Raw genomic sequence first — 13,499 nt, forward strand, 5'->3', positions numbered from 1 at the left:
GGCTGCCCCTTCCCCTCTCCTCACCCTCCTCCCATTCACTCACACTTTACTTGCCTCCTCCCCAGAGAAAAGAGCAACAGCTCCTCTGCCCTTTCATCCCCCACCCCAGGGTGCTGCTGCCAGTGAGTTTGTAGGGGGCTTTGTTTGTTTGTATTTCCTCCAGCCACCGTGTATATGAATTGATTGGCAGGGTGCCTTGCAGCTGACACTGCTGTACTGGTTGTCTTGCTCCCAGGCTGGAGGAGGAGGATGTGGGATGGAAGGACCAGGATTCCATTCACTTTTTAGATCTTGCATTGTGGGGATTCTTGTTGCAGGAGTGTGGAAGGAGAAGGTGGCCTATTTTTGTAACAAACCGGAGTAAAATAAGCATGGCTTTCTAGTATTTATTATATCTCTGAGGTTTTTGGGGGGGGTGGGAGGGTTTGGGAACACAGATACAGTGAAGTAAAGTTTTAGAGAGGGGCCCGACTAGTGTTGTGCTGTGCAGGTTGGCGAGGGATTGCTATAGGATGACCCCTCTTTTGAGGCTGTTATAGGAGGCCTTCTGATATTCACTTTATGGCCAAGTGACAGTTGATCATCCGTCAAGTACATTGGAGGGCATTTCTGTGAATGTCTCTTTGCGGCACATCTACCAATGCAAATATGATGGCGGCATATAATGGGGGCACATCAACAGCAGCTGGGGGTCACCACCACCATCATCATCACCATCACCTGGCCCATTTGCCCCCTCCCCACCTACACCATCATCACCACCTCCATCCACAGCATCATCTGCACCCAGGCTCAGCAGCAGCTGTACACCCTGTTCAGCAGCATGTCTCCTCTTCATCAGCTTCCTCTTCAGCTGCCGCCGCTGCTGCGGCAGCGGCTGCAGCAGCAGCAATGCTAAATCCAGGACAGGCCCAGTCGTACTTTCCATCTCCAGCTCCAGGGCAAGCTCCAGGTCCTGCAGCAGCAGTGGCCCCGGCTCAAGTGCAGGCTGCTGCTGTAAAGGCTCACCATCATCAGCACTCTCATCATGCCCAGCAACTGGATATTGAACCTGATCGTCCCATTGGTTATGGTGCATTTGGAGTTGTCTGGTAAGTTACTCAAGATGATCTGTAATAAGCATGAATTATATCCATTCCTAAATCCAACAACTGATATTAAATAGAATTTAAAGCAACTTTCCAATACACATGAAACATTTTCAGTGGTTTTGAAATTATTGTTAATGTATTTGCAATTGTTATTTTTTTTTTCCAGGTCTGAGACTAAAAAAATGTAAACTAAGTCTGTTGACCTCCAGGTGCTCAGTGATTTCATTTCTGTCACATGACTGATCGAAACCTGTGTAGTATATAGTGAATAAAGTACCCCCTCTTGTAAAATATAAGGATATTATAAGTTACCGAGGAGTTTCATGACCATATAAAAACACGAGGTTGAAGGCCAAGTGTTTTTATACAGGTCATGGAACGCCGAGGTAACTTCTAATATCCTCATATTTTACAACTGGGGGTACTTTATTTATTATAATACACAAGTTTCAGTGAGTCATGTGAGAGAAATGACATCAGAACTCACCGTTTATAACTAATGACATCAGAACTCATTATATATATATATATATATATATATATAAAATTTACAAGATATTTATGGCTTTTGTGTATTATAATGTTATTTAAATCACTTCGGTTTCTCTGGCCTGTATAAACACTTCTCCATCTAATTTATGTTCAGGCAAAAGCTGATGTGCTCGGGCTATTTAGCAGTCAAATGGTGGCTCTGTTTCCATTCACAAAAAAAAAAGGAAAAGGAAAAATCTCCCCCATTTGGGTAAAATTACCTAGAGATGAAATCATTTCTCAGAACACTCACTGCCACCAATACTACAGTACAATACCAATGTAGTATGCAAGATAATGCCGTTTTCAAAAAACAAGTTGATCCCTATTTAATAATGGACGGTAAATTAACAGCCTTCTTTTGCTGTTAGTTTTGAGCTCTGTAGGAAGTTATAAGAAGAAGAAGCTATAATTGTCTTTGCTTAGGCAGAAATAGGTCAGACAAACTGAATGTTTTCATTAATGGTTTCATTTTCAAAGAATTCTCAAAGAGAAATTGCTTGTGTTGCTTGATTGCTTTCAAAATGCACTATGTGGCCAAGAGCTATCCGGATAACGTGAGCCATGTTATAGTGGTTTCTCAGGTCTTTGGGGGGATGGTGGCAACTTTTAAACAGATTGCTTTGATTTTACATGTTTACTTTTTAACATCCACCCCTAATGACTATATCAAGGCTTTTATACAAGCTACAAAACCCCATGTTGATTTTGCACTGTATTTTATAATACATGGCCTTGTTTTCAACAAAGGAAACATAATATTTACTATGTCCGGCTTCTGTGGTGGCCTCTTTCATGCATGTTAAGGGACTCCAACGGTAACCTTAGAACATTGCGGCCTACACACAACTCTCCAGATGTTGAGCAACAGATAGGAAATTCTAGGTAGAATATATCTTATTTTGTATCTTCGCTTACATTCCTTAATACGTTTAGTTCAGGGGTGTCCAAAAGGTAGATCGGGATCACCAGTAGACCTTTAGTTGGTGATCAGTAGATCTCAAGACTGTCAAGAAGCAGGTTGACTAAATAACCCTCCTGTCTCATACTTTTCATTCAGATATTTATTACACTAAGTTGACCTAAGAAATGCAGGTATGGGACCCGTTATCCAGAATGCTTGCGACCTGAGGTTTTCTGGATAAGGAAACTTTCTATAATTTAGATCTTCATACCTTAAGTCTGATAGAAAATGATGTAAACATGAAATAAACCCAATAGGCTGGTTTTGCTTCCAGTAAGGATTAATTATATCTTAGTTGGGATCAAGTACAAGGTAATGTTTTATTATTACAGAGAAAAAGGAAATAATTGTAAAAATTTTTGATTATTTTATTAAAATGGAGTCTATGGGAGACGGCCTTTCCATAATTCGGGGGTTTCTGGATAAAAGGCCCCATACCTGTAGTTGTAAATCAATATAATATTTAAGTGAAATTTTCAATGGAATAGAATGCTAAAAATGTTTTTATGGGTGTAGCTCATAATGGGACAACATCACTAAAAGTAGACCTCACATTAGTAAAGTATGGGCACTCCTGGCTTAGTTTAACTGTATGACCGTTACTTGTGTGTTTATTCCGTAAAAGACGGATCACTGTATATACCCAATGAAGGCACCAGATCACAGTAGAGCTCTGTTTTCATGTAAATGTATACGACTACAAGCCATGCCACTTATATCTTCTATCTTCATTAAATTATCTTACTCGTGCTGTAGATGTGCACAAAGATTTCAGAATGTTTGACCTTACTTCGTTCAGGATGTGGTTTTATGGTCTGTGGTCTTATGTCTTTATAAAGGTCTGTAGTTCCTGCAGTTTCTTATAAAATCCCTTGTAGTGGGGCCACTTTACTCCAGTGTAAAGTTAGGATGATAAATAATGATAAATACAGCAGTGTAACTTATGTGATAAAACAATATCAGCACCACGTTATTGCATATTTAATTTGCTGTTGAGAGTAGTACATAGCAGATGCTTCCTGTGCTCCTGATTGAATAAAGCTCAGACTTTAAAGGCAATTTACCTTAGTAGATAAATGGATTATTCTGTATTGAGCCTTAGAAGATTTAAAACCTCCCCTCAGCCCCTAGTGACACCTTTAGAAGTATTTTCCGTCACTGGAGAAACGTCTTTATCCCTGAAAGATTTTCTCTCATACCATATTCCAGTCCTTCAAGCTGGAATTCTGAGACGCAACATAAACTGTTGCAATTGTTGGATACACTATTAACATATATATAATGGCAAATATAATTCTTAATTGGTGGGTGTTATTTTTTTTTATTTTTTTGTGGTGGGGAGTATGCTGGTTTTAAATTTTAAAAAAGAGGGTTGTATGTGTCCTGATTCATTGTGCTATAAATGGGATAAACAAGACAAAGTGCATTTGTTTCATTTTGTAGGCTGTGCGTGCAGCCCATGCACTAAAGACTTAATGAGCGAGTGGGTTTTTGAGGCAATGTTGTTGCTGTCTGAACTGAATAATGTTTCATCGCTATTAAATGAAACCACTCGGCACATTTTAGATGGTTACTTTGCTCATTCCTTCTAACTGGAATGAAAGCCAGTTCCTTTCCCATTATCACACAGGCATATTTTTTTTCTCATGTGGATCACCTTAAATAAAAGTCTGTATTATTAAAGTACAATGTTGCAAGCTTATCTGTGAAATGTTTCTGGTATGGGATGGATCTTCTTTTACCTTATTTGTATGGAAATATTAGAGACAAAACAAGCTTTTGTCTGGTTTATCTGCACAGATACTAGCTGTAAAAGTAATCTTGCTTTGTGAAGTACGTCTCATTCAGCAAATGAGGTCAATCCTACCCAGGGACTGGAGCTCACAAAAGAGCAGTGCCTCATTTTATTGGTCAGCTATATTTTGTTACCACGTTAAAGCTGTTTTTCTTGGTAAGATGGTTTGTTTCTTTAATATTTATTGCAAGATCTGATAATGATGGCATGCTATAGAATATAATCAATGCATTTTGTTTTTCATTGTAATTAGGGATGCACCGAATCCAGGATTCGGTTCGGGATTCGGCCATTTTCAGCAGGATTCAGATTCGGGCAAATCCCTCTGCCCGGCCGAACCAAATCCTAATTTGCATATGCAAATTAGGGGCAGGGAGGGAAATTAGAGGGACCTTTTGTCACAAAACAAGGAAGTAAAATTTTTTTTCCCTTCCTACCCCTAATTTGCATATGCAAATTCGGTTCGGTATTAAGGGGTTTCGGCCGAATCCAAAATAGTGGATTCAGCGCATCCCTAATTGTAATTAAAGAAGAAAAACTGGTACCCCTTCTTAAAGCAGAAGTTACCATATCGCTCAATTTGGCTGCACCTTTGCCCCTGCTAATTGACAACTACCAATGTATTCAATTTTCAACCAAAGTTGTTCTCAAAAGGTTACGTTCCAAAATCCTCAACTTTCCTTGACTGTTAAAAGTGGTGATTGGTCTTAAGGAAATATTTCAGTCCTTGGTGTATTACCCTGCTTGGTGTATCTATAAACACCTTTGTTGTAATGGATATTGATATTAAGAGGGTTATTTATCAAAGGTCAAATTTTAGAGCTTTTCTACCACTTTTAACAATAGTGGATTCAGCGCATCCCTAATTGTAATTAAAGAAGAAAAACTGGTACCCCTTCTTAAAGCAGAAGTTACCATATCGCTCAATTTGGCTGCACCTTTGCCCCTGCTAATTGACAACTACCAATGTATTCAATTTTCAACCAAAGTTGTTCTCAAAAGGTTACGTTCCAAAATCCTCAACTTTCCTTGACTGTTAAAAGTGGTGATTGGTCTTAAGTAAATATTTCAGTCCTTGGTGTATTACCCTGCTTGGTGTATCTATAAACACCTTTGTTGTAATGGATATTGATATTAAGAGGGTTATTTATCAAAGGTCAAATTTTAGAGCTTTTCTATACCTCTAATGAGCTTGAATCAACTCACAACTGGAATGGTTTCTAATTTAAGAAAAAACTCAAATCAGTGAGTTCAGGGCTCACAACCCTAAAACTTGAATCAATCGAATTTTTTCCGAAAAAATTAAAGGAGAAGGGAAGCTACCAAAGCAGTTTATTGCCAATAGACACTATATTTATTCTGCGGAATGTTTTATCATACCTGAGTAAACCGCTCTAGAAACTTTCTCTGTTTGTTTAGGATAGCAGCTGCCATATTAGCTTGGTGAGACATCACTGCCTGCCTGTGTCTCTCCCTGCTCATTCATAGCTCTGGGCTCAGATTATAGCGGGAGGGAGGGGGAGAGGGAGAGAGAAGCAAACTGAGCATGCTCAAGCCCTAGCCCTGTAGGCTTATGCTGAAAACAGGAAGTCTGATACAGAAGCCCATGTGTACACAATAGAATGAAAGAAATGCTGTGTTTCTTTTGAAAGAACATCATTACTTTTTATTACCGGTTTATTTATATAGACCTTCCTGTAAAAGCGTACTTAATTTTAGCCTTTCGTTCTCCTTTAATTGAGGTTTCGAGCAAAATCCCCCAACCATCATGGAGGCTACTAACATCTTCAAATGATTCAAGGGACCTCTGCCATTAATTCCAACATGACATCGACTGATTTTAGATGGTGTATTTTCAGATTCCTATTTCCAGGATCGGGATATAATAAATCTTAAACAATTCGAGTTTTTTTTTAACGTGAAAAATTTTAATTTTCATGGAAAACAAATCTCAGACCTTAACAAATCTGCCCCTAAATCTATGCATTAATATTTTAATTTGAGTCACCTTGAATTCCGAGTAACATTTTATAGGAACTCTGAACTCAAACAACTCTATGCCTTAAATGGAGCCCTTTCCTAGTGTCCAGGCAAGCTTGGTCTGGTCATATATTATCTAGAACTAAATGAAAGGCATATAAAATAGTGCATTTTCAGCTGATTGCAGCAAGGAGTTAGAACCATGGAATAAATTATCTTGCATAAATTGCTGAACTCTTATTTTAATCAGCAGGTGTAGGCCTTATATAGAATACTTTTCCAAGAAAAAATATTGTACCTTCAATATACGTTTAGATTCAGCAGGAGTTTTAAACCTTTAGCTTTCCAGTGCTGGTTAAAACTTCCAACAACTGCTGACAGCAACTGATTGTGGTGGCATGATGGGATTTTTAGGTTGGAAAAACTGAGGAATTTATTTTTATTATTTGATATTTTTTTATTTGCCATCACTCTCCATTGATGATGATGTATTCTAGAGTATTCTCAACAAGGAACTCTCAGGAGTGAAAGGATGCCCAGCATTGCTCTTAAAATATCCATGTTCATGGCATATAGTATAGGTGGTGGTGTTCTGTAATGTACCTTGGGGAAATTATTGGGTTCATCTATCCCCCACCCCCAAATATACTTTTCTTGGGGCTCCAAAGGAAGGGATGTAACTGCCTGTGATAAAGGGTTTCTATATGTTCATGTGTCCTTGTGGTTTGGCCTTTGTTGGATGGATTACTCAGATTTTTTAGATTCAATTTTTCCAATATAGGTCAACCATCTATGTGTAATAAAACCTTTACCTCCTCCTAGGAGGGATGATGGTAGGGTATAGATACAAAAACGATTTTGGAGTACTATAGATTTTATAGGTTGCATCCAATTGTATTAAGTAAGGATTTTGATTTCCACCTGTTAATCTTATTTGGTCATAATGTCATTTTTGGCTAAAATACTCTGTAAATGTACTCCTTTCTTTATAGATTTTCTACCAATTGGTTTTAGGGATGCACCGAATCCACTTTTTCCCTCCAAATTAGGATTCGAATTCGGTTCGGCCTGGCAAAACGATTCGGCCGAATGCTGAACTGAATCCTGGATTCGGTGCATCCCTAATTTGTTTACATGTTCTCTTCATTTATGAACCTAAGCCTTTTTCTCCAATTATGATGATGAAATGTATTATTCTGTATGGAATTGCTGACATTTGCCTTGGCTTGTTCCAGCACAAGCCATGTCTCACAGTCAATGAGATATAATGGCATGTAGATTAAGGAGTGTTTATTAGAAGAAATTGGAAGAAATACAGATTGCTTTGGACAATAAGCCTTTGTTGACATGGAGATTACACCCAAAATTTGTAAAAAGAGCCCAGTGACTGTTTTGAAATACATCTCTGTCTCTGCTTTGATGTTACTTATTTCTGGTAAACTGCCCAGGGACCATTCATGTCACAGATGGTGCAACACCTGGCATTGGGTAAATAGAGGGGGATATAGGATACAGGAAAATAGATAATTTTGCTACCTTACTTGTCAGAACACTTACTAAATAAGAATAAAATAAGTTTATTGTCTGAGAATCAAGGTGTGCATGCATATCTGGCCAGCTACCACAAAAACTTTTAAAATTTTAAGTACTGACTAAAAATATAATACCATTTCATAGCATGAGTAGAGAATCCCTAAATGTCTTAAAACAAGATAAAATCTTTGCAAATGGCAGCCCAGACAGAGAGAGAATTTAATGGCTTATGTTAAAAAAAAATGCATTAAAGGAAAACTATACCCTGAGCAATGTAGGTCTCTATATAAAGATATTGCATAAAACCGCTCATATGTAAAACCCTGCTTCATGTACATAAACCATTATAATATACTTTTTTAGTAGTATGTGCCATTGGGTAATCCTAAATAAAAATTGGCATTTTAAAATATGAATTGCCGCCCCCTGGGATCCTAGGATTCATGATGTACACAAACAAAGCAAACAAAACATATATGTTAGGTCACATGAGCCAATGAGACAAAATTATGTCTTTTGCTTCCACACTTCGTCCTGTTACATTTAAGGCCCCCATACACAGGCCGATAAAAGCTGCCAACAGACCAAGTCGGCAGCTTATTGGCCATCTGACAGGCGTCCCTGATTGATATCTGGCCGAAAATTGGCCAGATGCCGATCGGGCAGGGTAAAAAATCCTGTTGGATTGTGGCCACATCTTTTCATTGATGCGGTCTTGTGATTCGACCACCCGTATGGCCTCCATTCTGATCCAATTGTTGGGCCCTAGGGCCCACGATCGGATCAGAACGATATCGCCCACTGCAATGTGGGCATATCTGGGAAAGAACCGTTCGTTTGGCAAAGGTGACCTGTGTATGGCCACCTTTAGAGCTGTAGTATTTCTGGTCAGGTGATCTCTGAGGCAGCACAGAGACCATCACAAAGTGGTGGTTCAAGGCAAGAGATGTACAAGGGCAATATTCACCTCAATATATACTAGTTTGGTAAAATTCTTTAATATGCCACAAGGACCAGTAACGTCAATTTTTTTTAAAAAATTCATTAGTATACAACTAAAAAAAAAACCCACAAAGACAAATTAAACTTTGAAACCGCTTTTTTTTACTCCACTTGCTTCTCTTCAGAAAAGGCGTCAGGGTGGCGATCCATCATGCGGCACTCGATTTGTCCTCCCTGGCTATCTGCTATAAGGAAGGCAGGGAGGAGAAATCGAGTGCTGCACAATGGGTCGCCTTTTCTGAAGAGAAGTGGAGTTTCGGTAAGTTACTTCTTAATAAAGACTTAGTGATTTCAAAGTTTAATTTGTCTTTTGTGGGGGGTTTTTTCGTTGTATACTAATAAAAAAATTTTTTTTTTAAAAATAGATGTTACTGGTCCTTTAATTTGATATAAACTATCTGTAGCTTATGTATTCATTTTGGGGTATAGTTTTCCTTTAAGAAGCTACTAGATGAGTTGTCAGTCACAGCAAGTGCTAAGGTTACTCTTAATTAAGATAATTGCTTTTTCCTCTGCAAAGAAAACTTATTGAGATCAGATCAAACCATAGTTTGATTATCTGAGTCATCAAGGACATGCCTTAAGGCAGGGTGTGTTGTTTACTAGGAGCTGATCCTGTGAATATGATACCTTTGAACATTTATGATACTGACCTGATATATGTTTCTTAATTTTTTTTTGGTGGCTTATGTTTTTTTTTAATTAAACATTTTTGGGGAGCTTCATCTCAACTAGGTTTTGACTAAAGCTCCCCATAGACACGACGATTCTTCTTGCCGAACGACCGATTTTAGGGAAGCCCGACCGATCCTTCGAAATTATCGTGCGGTTAGTGGGATTCGAACGATCGTACATCTTACGATTTTTCGGCCGACATCTGTCAGGAAATTGATCGGTCAGGTCAAAAAATCTTTGTCGGTCCCAGTGCAATCTATCTCTATGTTTGCAGGGCCAAGCAGGCAGCTCCCCTTTGTTTTCCTGGCAAATTGGTCTTTTTAGTTGATGGTAAATTCGTACAATCGTACGATCGTTCTGAGAAGATCGTGGTCTCACGATCAGGATCTGATTTTTTAAAAATCTCAACATCTATGGCCAGCTTTAGAGTATATGCCACAGGGCTTCATTTTGGTGGATTCTGGGAATTGCAGTTTGTCCCAAAGATGCCCCATGAGCGGGTAGAGGACTGTGAGAGCAAAACTGTTGTTGGGAAAATAAATTGCAGTATTTGTTCTGCTGGGATGGGCTATGAGAGCAATAATGTAGTTGGTTAAAAACATTTGCTGTTTTTCTGCTAGCACCTTTTAAAAGGGAATTCCCTTTTTTAATTTTTTTAATTCAGTTTTAAAATTAGTACACCAGAAATGTTGAATTCTTTTCAGTTGCTTTCTACTTTTTTTTTTTTTTAGTTTCATTTCCTTTCTTTGGTGATTCCCAATAGCAGCTCAGGCTAAATCTGTTAGCCAATTGACTGTTATAACTTCATTAATACATTTCTGAGCAGTAATGTAGAAATGCCAGCAGCTAATGTAGAAATTGTAACAGTTGCGCAGTAGTAAAGGTCAGGGGAAGCTACTGTTGTTAAAGGGGTTGTTCATCTTCCAAACACTTTTTCCAGTTCAGTTGTTTTCAGATTGTTCCCCAGAAATAAAGACTTTTATCAATTTCTTTCCATTATTTATTTTTTACTGTTTTTCCAAAATCTAAGTTAAAAGTTCTCTGGTGTTTGAGTTTGGCAGCTCAGTAATTCAGGTGCAGATTCTGACCCGTTATGATTTTGCAACATGTAATTGATACATTTCTCAGCAGCATCTCTGGAGTATTAGCAACTATTGTATCAATTCTAACAGCTGCCTGTAATGAAACCCAGAGATTCTGCCCAGCAGGGACAAAGATAAGAAATGTATCAACCAAATGTATCAATTAGGGCTAGTCCACACGGGGAGATAGCCACGCGTTTGCGGTCGCGACCGGCGCAGGCGACAGGTTTGTATGGGCGCCTATGTAAAAACGCCTGTGCTAACCACACGAGGCGATGCGCTTTTCAACAGTCGCCTGAAAAAGCTTGGCGAGGCATTTTCAGGCGACTGTTGAAAAGCGCATCGCCTCGTGTGGTTAGCACAGGCGTTTTTACATAGGCGCCCATACAAAACTGTCGCCTGCGCCGGTCGCGGCGCTTTGTCGCCGCGACCGCAAATGCGTGGCTATCTCCCCGTGTGGAATAGCCCTTAAGAACAGGTTACAGGGTCGGCGCCCCTCCCAGAGCTGCTTTAGAAGGTGAAAAAAGGCTTTTGTTCATTTTGTACAATTTCCATGGTGATGTAGATGTTTGCAGTGCAATAAATCTTGGAAACGTATCGATCCAACATGTTTAAAGTCAGCAATGACATGGTTTAAGCAGCTCTCGTTTTTGCTGCAGCATAAATACATCTTCAGAGGGAATAAAATGACTCTTAATAGTAAAACAGAGTTATTCTTGTGACACAGCAGGACTTCCTTTCATTTGTTTGCACTATGTATTGGCACGTAATAAAGAGATTTCAAATCTTAAAAGCATATTGGATTTGGGAGTATTTTGTTTGTTAACATGCATTTAAAAGTGTATTAATCAATCACTTGCATATAAGTTACATGCAAAAGACTGTTTAATAATCCTGAATATTTTATTAATATTCAGTTGTGATCTGAAAAGCTTAGAGGTACCATCTGATCGTTTACCACAAGACTATTGGTTACCATCGCTAGTTTATAAATGCTACAGCTACCTTGCTGTAACAAAAGAAATATATATATATATATATATATATTAAGCAACAACAAAGTCCGCACTCATAGGTCTTCTGATCAAAAAGAAAAATGTGTTTATTTCAACGTTTTGGCTCTTACATGCGAGCACGTTTTTCTTTTTCATCAGAAGACCTATGAGTGCGGACTTTGTTGTTGCTTAATACTAATTTTGTTTTTCCCAGCACCTAGGCAGTTATAGGTGATCTGTGTGCGCCAGGCCAGTGGTTTTGTGTGTGTGTGTGTGTGTGTGTGTGTGTGTGTGTGTGTGTGTGTGTGTGTATATATATATATATATGCTTTTATTAATCTTCAGACCCGCAACTAAGATTAATATAAAGAAAACAAGTCACACAATGATCGGACCATTAATTGACAGACGGCAATTGTCTGAAAGTACGAAATTAAGTTATGTCAAATAGTAGTGACAATATCCTATTGATACTGTCAGATCTTATAATTAGCTGATATAGATCTTTTAACCTCTCTGATCGACTGAACGAGCAATCACCATGGTACGAAAAATGCCGGGCACTCTACACACGGTCCAAAAATCGTTTGAAAGTTTGTTTCACACAATCATAGCGGCCGACGTAAACTTACCAGGCTGTCAAAGACGGAGTTCACACAAATAAAGGGCCAAAAATTATGGATTCCTTAAATTGTGCAATCTGTGCATGCTAAAAAAGTAGCAAGAGATTATTAAAGGAAACTGACATTGCAGAAGTAGATTTGTTTTTAAAGAGCAACAGTTTTGGAAAATACTCCATAAAGAACTGATCACCATACCTTAAAGGGGTTGTTCACCTTTAAATTAACTTTTAGTATGTTGTCGAGAATGATATTCTGAGACAATTTGCTATTGTTTTTTTATTGATTATTTGGTTTTTGAGTTATTTTTGAGTTATTCAGCAGCTCTCCGGTTTGCAATTTCAGCAATCTGGTTGCTAGGGTCCAAATTACCCTAGCAACCATGCACTGATTTGAATAAGAGACTGGAATATGAATATGAGAGGGCTTGAATAGAAAGATGAGTAATAAAAAGTAGCAATAACAATAAATGTGTAGTCTTACAGAGCATTTGTTTTTAGATGGGGTCAGTGACCCCCATTTGAAAGCTGGAAAGGATCAGAAGAAAAAGGCAAATAACTCAAAAAGTATAACGTAAAAAAATTAAGACCAATTGCAAGGTAGCTAGGAATTGGACATTCTATATAACATACTAAAAGTTACCTCAAAGGTTAACCACCCCTTTAAGTCTACACAAAAAAGTCATTTAAACATTAAATAACCCCAATAGGATTATTTTACCTCCAATAAGGATTAATTACATTTTAGCTGGGATCAAGTACAAGGTACTATTTTATTATTACACATTAAAAGGGAATCATTTTTTAAAAAAAAAAAAATATTATTTTCTTTAAATAGAAGAGTACAAGGTTTATGGCATGTCTGCACACAGGGAAAACTTTAAATGGAATAGATGATGTTGCACTTAGCATGCGCTAGGGTTTAGTTCTCCTTTAAAGGAACTAAAAAACGTTAAAAAAAACTTTTACAAAGTAATATGGTTAAAAAGGCCATATTTTGTTAGTGGACCTATTGTATCAGCCTTAAGTTTCAACTTCTCAATAGCAGCTATGACCTTCAAACTTGCCACAGGGGGTCACCATCTTGGAAAGTGTCTGCGACACTCGCATGCTCTGAGCAGCTGTTGAGAAGCTAAACTTAGGGGTTGTTGCAAATTTACAAGCAGAAAATGAGATTTGTCTCTAATATCAGCTGATTATACAAGGCTGATTATTAAATTCTGATGCTAATT

General features: G+C 38.2%; 1 protein-coding gene across 1 annotated transcript in view; it reads left to right on the forward strand.

Annotated features, from left to right (window-relative positions):
* Nucleotides 1-414: 414 nt before the first annotated feature.
* The window catches only part of nlk.L (nemo-like kinase L homeolog), a gene marked incomplete at its 5' end in the record, with an annotated part of 106,327 nt that continues 93,242 nt past the window's right edge, over nt 415-13,499 (forward strand). The window contains 1 exon segment of the mRNA NM_001091101.2: nt 415-1,091. Within this exon segment, the coding sequence (NP_001084570.2) occupies nt 616-1,091 (476 nt within the window).

Source organism: Xenopus laevis, chromosome 2L, assembly GCF_017654675.1.
Source record: "Xenopus laevis strain J_2021 chromosome 2L, Xenopus_laevis_v10.1, whole genome shotgun sequence".
NCBI lineage: Eukaryota > Metazoa > Chordata > Amphibia > Anura > Pipidae > Xenopus > Xenopus laevis.